Below are 16,512 nucleotides of genomic sequence, written 5' to 3'. Positions count from 1 at the left end.
TCCAACCCCCTGCTCAAAGCAGGACCAATGCCCAACTAAATCATCCCAGCCAGGGCTCTGTCAAGCCAGGCCTTAAAAACCTCTAAGGAAGGAAATTCCACCACCTCCCTAGGTAACTCATTCCCGGGGGATATGTTCATAGTGACTTTCCCCTGGAAGGTATTTTGAAGATACTTTAATAAAAGATTCTACAGGGTATGATGATAGCCACAGATGAGAATTAAAGATCTGTGATCCATTGGCAATAGCCTCCTGTACCTGAAAAAACTGAGGTTTCTTTCCAGTGCTTCACCACCCTCCTAGTGAAAAAGTTTTTCCTAATACCCAACCTAAACCTCCACAACTGCAACTTGAGATAGAATCAGTTGATCAGATAGGTAAGGGAATAGGAAATGTACGTGGTAAGGGGTTAGCCCGTCATGTACATATTGTTTTAATTTTTCCTCCCATACCATGAATAGCCATTGCTCCACCTTTTACTGAGCTTCAACATCTGGTTCTGTTTTCCCATGATCCATTTGGAATTCCATCACTGACTGGTAAAGAGTGAGTTTCTCCTGGGATATATGTTTTATATTCTCCCCCTCTACCCTAGATTTCTTCAGTAAGGAAAAGATTTTTTTTTCTCCAGTCTACATAAGACTTTTGGTTATTTCTCAATGTTACATGTAATCCTAGTCTATACAAACCCAACATATGATTTTGTACCTTACATTGTTACAGTTAGCTTTCGTGAGCTACAATGAAGTGAGCTGTAGGTCATGAAAGTTTATGCTCAAATAAATTTGTTAGTCTCGAAGGTGACACAAGTCCTCCTTTTCTTTTTGAGGATACAGACTAACACGGCTGCTACTCTGAAAATTTTTGCAGTTGTATCATTAGTCCATGCAGTAAATAGTGTTCTGTCCCAAATTTTAGATATGAATTGTCCTTGGTCCTTGAGTATCCCATCTTCAGTAAGGGAAAGATCTTTTTTCCAATCTACATAAGGCTTTTATTTATTTTCTTCTGTATCATATGCAAGAACTATTCGTTTCCCTACTTTTCCTTTGCGTTGTTGATAAAAGCTTTTATGAGGCATTTGGCTATTGTGACAAAGCTCTGTTCTTGCCTCTGTGGGTCCCGCGTTTCCTGGCGGATTTCGCTGGCCTCAGAGGCTCACCATGACCCTGCATGTAACCCTTCTTTCTCTAGAGACAAGGGTCACAGTCTACTGAGCCATTTTCATCATAAGCCAGTGAGGGAGGTGAGGAGAAGTTATCCTTCCTTGCACAGTCTCTGTTGTCTACCAGTCTCAGTGATTAAGCAGAGGGCAAAGGTGCGGGGGAGCCTGGGCCCATCCTCTACTCTGGGCTCCAGCCCAGGGACCCTAATAGTATCAGCTATGGTAGCTGACCTTTTAGAAACATAACATGTACAATTCCCTGGGCTACTTCCCCCACAGCAGCCTTCACTTCCTCAAGCTCCATTTCACCCTTACCTCAAGGCCTCCTTCCTTGTGCCTGATATAGAATCATAGAATATCAGGGTTGGAAGGGACCTCGGGAGGTCATCTAGTCCAACCCCCTGCTCAAAGCAGGACCAATCCCCAATTAAATCATCCCAGCCAGGGCTTTGTCAAGCCTGACCTTAAAAACTTCTATAGAATGACCTATATGGTGTGTACTACTCAGCCTCTCCAACAGCGCAACTTCCTCCCACAGCTCCTGACATGCACACCCACCTGACTAAATGGGAGGCTTTTAACTAGTTTCAGCCAGCCCCTGATTGGCTTCAGGTGTCCCAATCAACCTAGCCTTCTCCCTGCCTTCTGGAAAGTTCTTAATTGGCCCCAGGTGTCTTAATTGACCTGGAGCAGCTGCCATTTCACTTATCCTGGTACCAGGGATTTGTTTAGCCTGGAGCTAATATATCTATCTCCCACTACTTTTCTATAGCCATCTGGCCTTGCCCTGTCACACTATGTAATGTCTTAGGGAAATGGTGTATGTACCTTTTTTACGTTTCTCTGCCTTCAGTGAGAGATTTTTCCATAATAAAAGTTTTGTTTATCTTTTAATGTTACATGTAACCCTAGTCTATACAAACCCGACATATGATTCTGTACCTTATACATTGTTACAGTTCTATCATTAGTCCCTGTGGTAAACAGTGTCCTGTTCCAAATTTTAGATATGAATTATTTTTGGTCTGGTTGGTAATTCCATTTAAAGAAAATTGCAGTTGACAGGCGTGGTATTTTAAATGGTTCTTGACCTGCTTTTATTCTTTCTTGTACCCAAGTCACTGTTATCTGTGAAGTTTTAGCCTTTATAGGCAAGTCTGAGTTTAGTCCTGCCATAACATTTTGATCTACTGCAATGATTTGTGTCTCTTGTGACAAACCCGCCTGTGACTCAGTTTGAACTGCAGCAAACAAGCAGAAGTGTAGTATTAGTGTGGTTGTGAGTGGCATTTTTACTGTTTCTGTCACTGAGCTGTTTTGTGTTGGCTTTCTTGCACAATTACCATCTTTGGTTATTGTGCCTGTGGAGATATTTCCCTCGCAATACCACTTTAGCTCATTCGCATGGTAATATTTATCTACTTTTTTGTTACTTTGTACAATTTTAATTTGATACACAGAGGCACTTAATCTGTCCACAATAGTATATAGCCCAGGTTATGGGTTACATAAATTGTGTTCGGTTACATCATAAGATAAAATCATAACTTGGTTTCCAACCTCCCAAGAATTTTTTTCTTTGATTTTTGTCAAAATAGGCTTTTGCCTTTCATCTAGATTTTTCCAATTTGGCAGCTACCTGCAAATGGAGCCGGTTCTGATGTTTTTGTAATGCTTACAGATCGGTTTCAAGCTTTAGTCCCTTTAGCTGTGTGCCACTGGCATGCCATAAAAGATGCTCTGGCATGTGCATACTTTGTTTAGTTATAACCTCAAAGGGTGTACAATTTGTGGAGGCAGTTGGAGTTGCCCTGAATGCCATTAACATGAGAGGAATCAGGGTGTCCCAATTGTATCCATTAGCATCTACCACACTTGGCAGCATACATTTGATGGTGCGATTTGTCCATTCTACCATCCCTGATGATTGAGGTCTGTATGGATTATGCAATGTTTCATGCACTCCTAACAATAGTAGGCATTTTTGGAAGACTTGTTCAGTAAAGTGTGTTTCTCTGTCTGACTCTACCCTAGCAGGGAGTTCCCAGTGAGAAAATACTTGTTCAATTAAAACCTCTGCTTTTAAAGGAAATGCAAAAATTGACTTTTTGGTAAAGGTTCCAAAAAATCAATTTGCATAGCCTGCCATGGACCTTCATATACCTGGGATCTTAAAGGAGCATTCTTTTTTTGTGGGGATAGGATTATTTTGAGTGCAAACCAAACAATTTTTACAGTACTGGTGTACACTTGCCTTCATGCATGGCCACCCCCAACCTATCGGGGGGAGGCGCTGCATGGTATTTTCCACCCCTTGATGGTATGGCATGTACCAAATAGATAATTTGCCTAGCTTTGCATGCTTATTTGTCCAAATTCAAGCAACTCTGTTTTTCAAGAGATTATAGAGTGGACCTGCAATGTGAGCAAAGTTAGGGATGAAGCCTCGATGGTATCCTGCTAAACCTGAGAAAGAATATAAAGAAGCTATGGTAGTGGGCATAGGTAATTCCCAAATTGCATTCACCTTTTGCTGTGCAGGTGATCGACCTCCTTGAGACAATGTGATGCCTAAAAAGGAAACTTCTGGAACCATGAGTCATACCTTTGTTGGATTACACTTTAATCCTGTGTCCTTGATGATTTGAAAAAGTTCATTTAGACACTCCAAGTGTTTCTCTTGAGTTTCTGTTGCTAAACAAATGTCATCTACATATTGAAATAGAACAGATGGTTTAGAAAACCTTGACAAAATTCATTTCATTTGCCTATGGAAAATGGCTGAATTATTATCTACCCCTTAAGGTCAGACTTGAAATGTAAACTGAATCCCATCTACTGTGAAAGCTAATGTTGGCTTTCCTTAGACACATGGTAGAAAAACATTTTGCTTTGGAATTGATAGATTTAATCAGGTCAGGCTTTTTGGATACAACAGCTGAACAAGCTAGAGTCACTTGATTCAACTTTCGATAGTCAATAGTAAGACACCATGACCCATTTGGTTTTTGTACTGGCCAGATTGGAGAGTTGCATACTGTTATACACTCATCAATGATTCCCTGCTGAAGCAATGATTCAGTGGTTTTAGCAATATGAGGTGAGGCACAAGCCACAGGGGTGTGGCCTCGGCCGAAGAGGTGGCGCAATTACCAGCAATTAGAATGGCGGCAACTCTATGACTTGTGCATAGACCGATTCCCTAATTTGCCAGACCAGCTCAGCATAGTGAGGTTAGGAAAGGAGTAAATGTCTCTCTGACTGTCCAGCACCATGTTGCCTGCCAGCTCCGCATGGAGGTCTGAGAGCCAGAGCACCAGGAGAAAAAAATTAGGTTCTGTTATGAGTAAAGAGCCGGAGCAGCCTGTCCCGGATCTGTTTGGTCCCCACTCCATAGATGATGGGATTTAGCATGGGGGGCATCAAGAGGTAAACGTTGGCAATGAGAATGTGGAAATGCAGGGGCACATTCTGGCCAAACCGGTACATGAGGGAGAGGAAGAGACTTGGGATGTAAAAGGCTAAGATGGCACAGAGGTGGGAGATGCATGTACCAAAAGTCTTGAGCCGGGTGTCCTTTGTGGGGAGGCTGAAGATGGCTCTGAGGATCTGGGTGTAGGACAGGGCAATAAAAATCACATCCAGACCAATCACACAGAATACCACAAAAAGGCCATAGTAACTATTGATGCGGGTGTCGGCACAGGCCAGCTTCACCACGGCTATATGTGCGCAGTACGGCTGGGGGATGATGTTGGTTTTGCAATATGGCCACTGCCTCAACAGGAAGGGATAGGGCAGTGTGACCATTCCACTTCGCAGCATCACGGCCAGTCCAATCTTGGCCACCACAGAGTTTGTCAGGATGGTGGAATGTCTCAGGGGATGGCAGATGGCCACATAGCGATCCAGAGCCATGGCCACGAAGATCCCAGACTCCATCCCTGAGAAGCAGTGAAAAAAGTACAGCTGGATGAGGCAGGAACTGAAATCAATCTCTCTGGAATTCAACCAGTATATTGCTAGCATTTTGGGAACAATGGACGTAGATACAACCAGGTCGGTGATGGCCAGCATGCAAACGAAATAGTACATGGGCCCATGGAGACTCGGCTCTGTCTTCACGGTGAACAGGATGGTAAAGTTCCCCAAGATGGCTATGATGTACATGGTGCAGAAGGGGATGGAGATCCAGACATGGGCGGCCTCCAGGCCAGGAACACCCAGCAGGATGAAGGTGGAGGGGTTGGTGAGGTGGGTTGTGTTGGAATCTGACATGGAGTAGGGGAAAAGGTGTCCAACTCTGAGGCAGAAAGGTGTCTCCTGCATGTACCGTATGTTCCCCCAACTTTCTGTATGTGCCCCGGCTCTAGGGTGATGGTGGCCGTACAAATGCCTGGATGGAGAGACAGTGTTAATCTGAGACACTACATGCACAACTGGAGGCTGTTCTCCTAGGTGAGGCAGATTGGTAGCTATTCACACACTGAAAAATGACATTTTCATTATTCAGAGAAATGAACTATGAACAGCAGACCTCTCTAATGTCAATTCCATATTTTATGGGGCTCTCAGCATCAATAATTCCTACATGTCATGGTCTGAGAAACCTTAATAGGCACCAGCAGGAAACGTGATTGTCAATACTGGTTATTCATCATTGTTCCTGTCAAGAGTGAATCCCAACTCTGTCACTCCAAGTGCAGAAGTGGGACCCATAAGGATTTTAAAAATTAATACTTGCATTAAGGCTTGTGTCAAGGTTCCTTCCCCACTCTGAACTCTAGGGTACAGATGTGGGGACCAGCATGAAAACCTCCCAAGCTTACTGTTAGGATATAGATATTCAGGCCTGTCTGTATTCTTATCACTTGGCTAGTTCCAGAGGTATAAAAGAAAGAATCAAAATCACTGTCTGCTGGTGTAAGGGCCTTCTCTTACTGTGACAGTCTGAGGCCCTGTTCTTAGGCTAAGGCCTTTGGCTAAGCAGCAGAGGCAGCCATAAACTGGGAAGCGACTGGTCACCTCCTCACATTCCAAACTAGTCACATTGAAAGAAGGTGCTATGGGGCTGTTAGGATACAATCCTGTCCTGATAGTGCCTATCACCTCCAGAGAAAGGGAAGTGCCTAGAAAATGTAAAAGGAAACAGTTTGATAGCATCCTGTCGGGCAAGAACTCACTTATCAATAGCTGGGATGTGAAAAACTCACTTCTGTATTGTTTTGTCATTATAGTTCCCACTTTGCTATTGTTTGTCTGTATAATCTCTGTCTGGTTCTGTGATTGTTCCTGTCTGCTGTATAATTAATTTTGCTGGGTGTAAACTAATGAAGGTGGTGGGATATAATTGGTTACATAATCATGTTACAATATGTTAGGATTGGTTAGTTAAATTTCAGGAAAATGATTGGTTAAGGTATAGCTAAGCAGAACTCAAGTTTTACTATATAATCTGTAGTCAATGAGGAAGTGACTGGGTGTGAGTGGGGGTGGGCATGTGGGTGTGTGAGATGGGAACAGGGAATGGGGGTAAGAAAATTGGAATCATGTTTTGCTAAAGGAGGAAATGGGAACAGGGAATGGGAGTAAGGAAGTTGGAATCATGTTTGGCTAAGGGTAGGAATGGGAACAGGGACACAGGTGTAAGGCTCTGTGGTGTCAGAGGTGGGAAGGAGGATACTAAGGAAGAAAACTGGAATCATGCTTGCTGCAAGTTCACCCCAATAAACATTGAATTGTTTGCACCTTTGGACTTCGGGTATTGTTGCTCTCTGTTCATGCGAGAAGGACCAGGGAAGTAAGTGGGTGAAGGAATAAGCCCCCTAACACTTACTTTTACCAACTTAGGTTAAAACTTCCCCAAGGTACAAACTATTTTACCCTTTGCCCTTGGATTTCCACTGCCACCACCAAACATTTATCTGGGTTTATTTTATTAGGAAAGCATTGTTTGGAAACGTCTTTCCCCCCAAAATCCTACCCAAACCCTACACCCCTTTCCTGGGGAAGGCTTGATAAAAATCTTCACCAATTTGCATAGGTGACCACAGACCCAAACCCTTGGATCTTAAGAACAATGAAAAAAACAATCAGGTTCTTAAAAGAAAAATTTTAATACAAGAAAATGTAAAAGAATCACCTCTGTAAAATCAGGATGGTAAATACCTTACAGGGTAATTAGATTCAAACCATAGAGAATCCCTCTAGGCAAAACCTTAAGTTACAAAAAGACACAAAAACAAAGAAAATCCAATCCTGTTCTTAAAAAAGGTAAACTTTATTAAAAAAACAAAAAACAAAAAGAAAGAAAATACATCTGAAACTTAGGCTTTTACAAGATTTAAAAAGAGCAATTCCAAAAATCAAGCACCCAAAATAGCTTTCTTGGTGTTCAGCTTAAAAGGAGTCCACTAGCCAAATAAAAGAAATAACCCTAATTATTCTGATCTACTTACACATCTGGAGTTCAGATATGTAGTTCTAGGCATGGTCTGATAATGTATGATCACACCTGGCTTAAGCTGCCTACAGTATGTCTGCTCTGTCCCTCCAGCCCAGGGAACAACAGACAACGGGAAAGTTTCTTTCCCAATTTTAAAAAGTTTTACCTTCCCATTGGCTCTTTTGTTCAGGTGCCCACTTTTTTTTTCATTACCTGGGGGATTTTTTAACCCTGTACTGGTAAAGCAAGCAAAGAACAGCTACGAAGAGGAATTTTACAGCTAAATGACTCTATGATACACTAAATCGCTATGGCAGGAAAGTTTTCAGGAACAATGATGGATAACCAGTATTGACATTTCAAGCTGAAAAGTCCCAGTCTTATTAATCTCCCCTTATACAGAAGCCATTCCATACCACTAATCATTTTTGTTGTCCTTTTCTGAACTTCTTCCAATTCCAATATATCTTTTTTGAGATGGGGTGACCACATCTGCATCTATTCAAGGTGTGGGCGTACCATGGATTTATATAGAGGCAATATGATATTTTCTGTCTTATTACCTATCCCTCTCTAAAGTGTAAAAATATAACTAGGAAGGCCAAAAAACATAACTAGCAAACGAAAAAAATAATTTTAAGAACAACTACCCAAAGACTCAAAAAATAGGAGCAAAATTTTATTTAAGTACATCAGAAGCAGGAAGTCTGCTAAACAACCAGTGGAGCCATAGGACGATCAAGATGAAAAAGGGGCACTTAGGGACAATAAAGCCATTGTGGAGAAACTAAATCAATACTTTGCATTGGTCTTCACGGCTGAGGATGTGAGGGAGATTCCCAAACCTTAGCCATTCTTTTTAGCTGACAATTCTGAGGAATTGTCCCAGATTAAGGTGTGATTAGAGGAAGTTTTGGAACAAATTTATCAATTAAACAAGTAAGAAGTCACCAGAACCCGATGGGATTCACCCAAGACTGCTGAAGGAACTCAAATGTCAAATTGCAGAACTACTAACTGTAGTCTGTAACCAATCATTTAAATCAGCTTCTGTACCACATGGCTAGAGGATAGCTAATGTGACGCCAATTTTTAAAAATGGCTCTAGAGGTGACGCTGGCAGTTACAGGACGGTAAGCCTGACTTCAGTACCAGGCAAACTGGTTGAAACTATAGTACAGAACAACATTGTCAGACATGTAGAAAGACATTATTTGTTGGGGAAGAGTCAACGTGTGTAAAGGAAAATGACGCCTCACCAATCTACTAGAATTCTTTGAGGGGGTCAACGAGCATGTGGACAAGGGGGATCTGGTGGGTGCAGGGTACATAGATTCTCAGAAAGCCTTTGACAAGGTACTTCACCAAATGCGCTTAAGCAAATTAAGCTGTCATGGGGTAAGAGGGAAGGTCCTCTCATGCATTGGTAACTGGCTAAAAGATAGGAAACAAAGGGTAGGTATAAATAGTCAGTTTTCAGAATGTAGAGAGGTAAAACCTGATGTTCCCCAGGGGTTTGTGAGGTGGCAAAATGTGCAGATAATACAAAATTTCTAAAGATAGTTAAGTCTCAGGCAGAGTGTGAAGAGCTATTAAAGGGTCACTCAAAACTGGATGACTGGGCAACAAATTGGCAGATGAAATTTAATGTTGATAAATGCAAAGTAATGCACAGTGGAAAGCAGAATCCCAACTACACATATAAAATGATAGGGTCTAAATTACCTTGTACCACTAAAGTAGGAGAGCTTGGAGACATTGTGGATAGTTCTCTGAAAACATCAACTCAGTGTGAAGCTGCAGTCAAAAAAGCAAACAGAATGTTGGGAATCATTAAGAAAGGGTTAGATAATAAGACAGAAAATATCATATTGGCTCTTTATAAACCCATGATGTGCCCACATCTTGAATCCTGTGTGCAGATGTGGTCACCCCATCTTAAAAAAAGATATATTGGAATTGGAAAAGGTTCAGAAAATAGCAACAAAAATGATTAGGGGTATGGAAGCACTTCTGTGTGATGAGAGATTAATAAGACTGGGATTTTTCAGCTTGGAAAAGACACGACTGAGGGCTGTAAAATCACGACTGCTGTAGAGAAAGTCAATAAGGAAGTGCTATTTACTCCTTCTCATAACAGAAGAACTAGGGGTGACCAAATGAAATGAATAGGCAGCAGGTTTAAAACAAATAAAAGTAAGTATTTTTTTCACACAGTGCAGAGTCAACCTGTGGAACTCCTTGCCAGAGGATGTTTTGAAGGTCAAGATTATAACAGGGTTCAAAAAAGAACTAGATAAATTCATGATAGGATAGGTCCATCAATGGCTATTCACCAGGATGGGGAGGGAAGGTGTCTCTAGTCTCTGTTTGCCAGAGGCTGGGAATGAGCAACAGAGAATGCATCATTTGATGATTACCTGTTCTGTTCATTCCCTCTGGGGCACCTGGCACTGGCCACTGTCAGAAGAGAGGAGACTAGGCTCGATGGACCTTTGGTCTGACCCAGTAGGGCCTTTCTTATGTTCTTATTTTCTAATGGATTGGCCATTGTAGGTGGTGATGGTGGCACGACTTTTAGTTAGGGCAGTCTGGCATGTTCAATTTGAAGACCTTATTTTCAGTTGCTTATAAGTTTGCCAAACTGTCGCTGTTTGGACTGAAAAATTCCCATACTGGGTGTCTGCTTCTGGCTGAATTGTTTTTTGAATGTTTTAGGCATAGCAGTTCAGCTGACTTCATTAATGAAGCTAGGAGAAAACATGTCTTTCCCATGTTGAAAAATTTGTATAATTGTTCCAGTGAGGAGTGCTATCATCTCCATGCTTTCCAGCAAATTAAAGTCAGGTTACAGCTCCCCTCCCTGTTACTCATTAACAGACGAGCCCTGAAATGCAAGAGGAGGAGGTGACATTCTCTGTGTATTAACACACATGTCGCTCCTGAGGTCTTTTCTCAGTTCTAACTCCAAGGAGACTTCTGCCTTAGTGGGGCCTTAGCAAACCGTGGGGCATGGCTTTTCAGAATTTGGCCTTGTATTGGACATCTACTAACACCTTTCATGCTGAAGGATCCACAGTGTCACTGAAATACAGACACATTGGGGCTGGAGGTCATCAGTCGGGGTGGAGGGTGCAGCAAAGAGGGAGAATTTGGCCAGTGACACTGGAGCAAACTCACCACCTGTGTCCAGGGCCCTGGGCTGACCTAATCTCTATCCCATCCCGCCCATGTTCTGTTGGGTTTTTCGGACAGGTGAGCTCCTCAGCAGGAGAGGGGTACCTGTGAATCCTGAGAAGGAAGTGTCCTCCCTGGGAATCCCCTTCAGGTAGCCATGTCCCACTCCTCTCTCACCCCAGCATCTGCAGCAGCATCCCAAGCTGAGAGCCTACACAGGGGTCTGCACCGTTTATAATATAGCTCTGTGCAATCCCAGGGGGGTTCACTCAGCCTCTAGGGGAGAAGCAGCATCTGAATGGAAATGGGCTGGACACCGGAGGCACTCTAGCCAATATTTATTTTTCCATGTCTGTGCTTCTGTGTTCTTTATCCTGTTATTGGAGTAAACAGTAATTAAGGGGCCTTCCCAAAGGGCGATGAGAACTCTTGGGCTGTGTGTTGAGTGAGGGAAGAATTGGCTGCTCTGTGCATTTGTGTATATTTAAAAATTATAGTTGATTACTAAGAAACCTAGGGATAGTGCCTAGATCTGCACAGGGCCTGACACCTGTAAATGCCCAGGTGGGATGAGTAGTAGTAGACAGAGAGATCGAGAGATAGATAACTGAAGGGAGACCTGAGCACTTTCTGCAGGCACACAGTGAGGTCACTAACGGATCACAGATCTTTAATTCTCATCTGTAGCTATCATCACCCTTTAACACCTTTTATTAGAGGATCTTCAAAATACCTAGCAGAGGAAAGTCACCATGAAAACATCTCCATCATTCAGATAGGTAAACTGATGCATGGGAAGGTGTGAACTGGGAAAGGTCACACAGAGAATGACAGACAGAATGCATCAGTCCTGATTTCCCTGCCGTAACCATGGTCTCTCCGTCACTAACTGAGCACAAGACAAGAGGGATATGAACTCATGGTCTAACCGGGCCTGTTTGTTGGGTGGGTGTGATGGACTTCCTGGGGTTCAACCTGGAATGTGGTTACCTCCTAACCTTCTGCAAAAACAATCTGGCCCCCTTCTCACACTGTGAAACTCTGGCAAGGTGCAGTCATCTCAGATCTCCCACTTAAATAACCATTCACAGACAGGGACATGACCATGTGTACTTACATGAATGCTTTCACTAAACACTCATGATCCAACAATACAGAGGCTCCAGCGCGCTCTCCCCAGCTCTCCTGCCTAGGACCCTAGAGTTGTACCATCATGCCCTGATCAAAAGTTTGACCAGTCTAACTTTATTACCAAGTCTGCCTCTCACAGAATCACATAAGATTAGAGATATAAGAGACCTCAGGAACTCATCTAGTCCAACACCCTGCTCAAACCAGGACCAACCCCAATTAAATCATCCCAGCCAGGGCTTTGTCAAGCCGGGCCTTAAAAACCTCAAAGGAAGGAAATTCCACCACCTCCCTAGGTAACGCATTCCAGTGCTTCACCACCCTCCTAGTGAAATAGTGTTTCCTAATATCCAACCTAGACCTTCCCCAATGCAACTTGAGACCATTGTTCTTCCCCAATGTGGAGAGGACAATGCACCAGCCCTTGCTCCTGAGCAGATTTCCCTTTAACACTTCAAACAATGTGCTGTTAGGTAAAAAAATATAAAACAGATTAGGTACAGAAAGATAGATTTTAAGTGATTATAAGTAGTAGCATACAGATCAATGCTGATTACCTAAGAAATAAACAAAATCACAACTTAAGTTCTGTACACTAGACAGAGTTTGAATCAAGCAGTATCTCATCTTTATGGTACAGTTAGTCCACCAATCTTCTATACACAGACTAGATATCCCTTCAGCCTGGGACCAAATCCCCAGTTCAGTCCATGTTTCTAAGGTATTTACAGGTCTTGAATTATTGGGGGAGTGAGGCCGAGTGATGATGCCGCTTCTCCCCATTATAGCTTCTGCCACATGGAGGGAACTTCAGTTTTCCAAGCAAAAGCCCCCAGCACAGTTAAGGCGAAAGAACAGTCACAAGATGGAGTCCAGTGTCACATGACTGGTCACACACACACTTGCTTCAGTGAGTCATAGAAGGGGCCAGTACCCATATCCTGGCTAGAACATTCACAGGAAAGTCCATCAGGTGGGGTTAAGCTTCTTCTAAGGCCTATCATGTTTCTTAAAGGTCCATTACCTTGAATGGTTCATCCAAGTGGATGTAAAGTCTCTTGTGGGTGTTACCGAGGAGCAAACACATTTCAAATACTGGTACATAGTCAATGTTCATAACTTTATGTATAAAACTGATACATGCATACAAATAGGGTAATCATATTCAGCAAATAAAATTTTCCATTGAAACCTTACGTGGTATACTGTATGTAAAACACATCATAATCAAATCACTGTGGTAAGTATGGGGGTGCCAGGGTATTGTTTTGGGTGCAGAATGTCACACCTCCCCCCTTAATTTACTGCAGCAGAGTTAGTCACTGACTAATATGGACACAGTGTGTCCAAAGTCCCCTTTAGGTTTTGACCATAAAGCTCCCAAGAGTTGAAAAACATTGTAGTATTATCCACATGTTCTTGCAAAGTTCTGTGTAGCTTTTAACACTTTGTAGATCATCCCAGTGATATTAAAAGTCAGGTAGTGTGCCTTCTCTGGGTCTCTAGAGAACATATCTTTGTATCTGTGAAGCATTGTTAACCATTGCACTTTTCCAACTGGGGGTAACTCAACACAGATATTCATCAATGCCATGAGGTGGTATGACTCAGTCTCCCCTTCCATACAGCAGACTAGGTTTATTATGGTTTCCTTGCTGTGATGAGCTTTGAGCCTGTTTACAGGTGTTAGTGAGAAGCACTATCCCCATAGGGCTTCTTGTTTCCAACTCCTAGTGTGTCCAAAAGCTTTGCCCCAAAATCATGCATGTTACACCCTTTCATAGCATTTACAGTCAGTACCAAATTCTTTGTTATAAGGTTTACCATTAGTAGCAGACTTTGCATCATGAGATTTAACCATAACTCCACATCTTTTATCACAGGCAGGTGTTCCCAAGTATTTTTATTATACCTCACCTTTTGCTTGAACAGTTTGGTTTGTTCAAACCCATTGTGTCTTTCAATTCCACTGTGAACCTTAACATGTTTAATTACTGGTTTTCCTTTCCCCTCTGTGTCCCCTTCAGTAGGGATCTCAGTCTAAGGTCATTTTGGGGTCTTTGTCTGCCAGGGTCAAGTGAGATAAGGATGTAAGGTGACTTTGCATGTTGGCTAGCCCGCTGTAGAGTTGCTTGCCAATCCCAGGGTTATGCCCATGCAAAAAAATTTGCCCGCCCCCATCTCATGCTTTCCTTGTGATCCCCACTCTCAGCACTGGGACCTAGAGAGTTGTGATCTGTGCTTTTTGCAATAAGAGGTGGATCTTCTCCCAGCAGCTATTTCACAGCTGATTTCTGTGTCTTCCCAACCCAGGGAATTTACTCCTCCTCTCTGTGAATTGGGTCATTCGCATTTTCACAGACAACCATTTATTCATTTGGATCCACATCCTGTCTTTAAGAGAGTTGGTTTTCACAAGCCCATCAGGAACAAAGTCCTGAAAAATTGTGACCTGGATTGGGGTATCCTCCATCACCCCTCTCTCTGTCCCCGAGAGGTCAGTTATGTGACTGCTCCCCTTCGGGAGGTCAGTTACATGGTTCCCTCTCAAAGCCTGACCCACAGCTTGAGTATCTAGGTGCACAGATGCTGAGTCAGCCATTCTGTCCTGGGTGTCTCCCCCACCACCGTGTGACCAGTGAGGAGACTTTCCTGTACTCCCATTATTCCTCCCCCAGTTTTTTTCTCTGTGCCCGCCCAGGGACATTTCTAGGGTGGGACCTGTCCCCAGTTCAGCTGTGAAGGGCCTGGGAGGTTGTGTCACTGGCAGGCGCTGCACCCCCTCTCCTTCCTGAGTTGGGGTTGCCTCCTGCTGCAGAGTTAAAGGAAATCTCACCCACCTCCTCAGTGGTTTCTATGATTCCAGCACCCTTCTGTGGCCTCTGCTCTGGGACACATCTTCCTACACTTCTGAGCATTGGGTTTGTCCTGTTTAGCTGCAACCTGGACATTTTTATCCCTAACAGGCAATAAACTGTCCTCCCTCTCTGGGGACACGCTGCCTTCAGCTGCAGGGCAGGCGCTGGTCTCAACTACCCCCACCCCTGGAAGCGTGTAGCTTCCCCCTGCTGCAGAGGAATCAAGGAGACTCTCTCTTTCCTTCAGTAGTTCTTGTGACTTTCTCCTTTCCCTCTGAGGTCCCAGCAGGATGTTCCTTCCTGTTGAAGGTGGACACTTTAACAGCCTGAGCTACATGGAAGAAATCATTACCAGTTAGTGTATCAATGGGGTTATTGTCTAGTAGCCCTACTGATAATACAGCATCCAAACCCTCGGTTTCTATGTGCAATTTAACCAAAGGCACAAAGATTTTTTGACCTCCTACCAATAAAAACTCTGCCATCTGTCCTAGCAGTATGTCAGCTTTTTACACTATACTCCTAACCACAGAAATTGTTGCCCCTTTATCTTCCCACCGAAGGTGTTCCCTGCAGTTAATGCCAACAGCCTTGTTGTGCTTCATGCCTAGCTGTGCAGAGGCTAGTTTGAGAAGTGACAGGCATCTGAGAGGCTTCTGTGCTCAGGGTCTCAGTATTTGCATGAGATACCTGTTGCCTGCTTCCTCCCAGCACAGGGCATTGATTCCCCAGGTGATCAGTGGAATTACAGTGATAGCACCTTCCGCGCTCTTCTGTTTTTACAAGAGAGTTGGGTCTGGGATTATTGGAATGAGGTAAAATGGAATCCTGCTTCCCACAAAGTTTACACCCCCTCTGCTAGAGAAGCCATCTCATGCATAGTTTTCACTTTTTTATCACATAGACACTGTTTTAAATCATCTTTGCGTATGTTTACGAATTCCTTTCCCACTTTCCCATCAAATCTCTCATTTTCATAAAATTATAAGACTGAAATGGACCTTGAGAGTCATCTAGTCCAGTTCCCTGCCCTCATGGAAGGACTAAATATTATCTAGGCCATCCCTGACAGGTGTTTGCCCAACCTGCTCTTAAAAATCCCCAATGATGGAGATTCCGCATCCTCCATAGGCAATTTATGTCAGGGCTTAACCACTTTGACAGTTAGGATTTTTTTTCTTATGTCCAACCTAAACCACCCTTGCTCCAATTTAACCCCTTTGCTTCTTGTCCTATCCGCAGAGGTTAATAAGAACAATTACTTTAAAACTATTATCATGTCCCTCTCACAGGGCATGTGTACACTGGAAACTTCAAAGCGCAGTTGCGGGAACGCTCCCATGGCAGCGCTTTGAAGTGCTCCTGGTAATCCACCTCCACGAGGGGATTAGCTCCGAATGCTGGGAGCCTGTCTACACTGGAGCTTTAAAGTGCTCAGACTTGCTGAGCTCAGGGGGCGTGATTTTTCACCCCTTCTGAGCCAGCAAGTTAGAGCACTATAAAATGTAAATGTAGACAAGCCAATAGTCTTCTCTTTTCCAAACTAAAAAAAAAAAAATTTTTTTCAATCTTCCCTCATAGGTCATGTTTTCTAGACCTCTAATCATCATCTTTGTTGCTTTTCTCTGGACTTTCTCCAATTTGTCCTGATCTTTCCCGAAATGTGGCACCCAGCATTGGACACAATACACCAGTTGAGGCCTAATCAGCGTGGAGAAGAGTGGAAGAATTACTTC

At 43.2% G+C, this 16,512-nt stretch overlaps 1 protein-coding gene across 1 annotated transcript; it reads right to left on the bottom strand.

Moving 5' to 3' along the window:
• Nucleotides 1-4,495: 4,495 nt before the first annotated feature.
• On the bottom strand, nt 4,496-5,443 carry LOC142071942 (olfactory receptor 52R1-like). Its single transcript, XM_075128031.1, has one exon. The coding sequence runs from the start codon at nt 5,441-5,443 to the stop codon at nt 4,496-4,498; it is 948 nt and encodes a 315-aa protein (XP_074984132.1).
• Between the last annotated feature and the right edge of the window lie 11,069 nt (nt 5,444-16,512).

This window comes from Caretta caretta, chromosome 1 (assembly GCF_965140235.1).
Source record: "Caretta caretta isolate rCarCar2 chromosome 1, rCarCar1.hap1, whole genome shotgun sequence".
NCBI classification, from domain to species: domain Eukaryota; kingdom Metazoa; phylum Chordata; order Testudines; family Cheloniidae; genus Caretta; species Caretta caretta.
The sequence above is the reverse complement of the archived record's forward strand: the minus strand, read 5'-3'. Positions and strand labels throughout refer to the sequence as shown.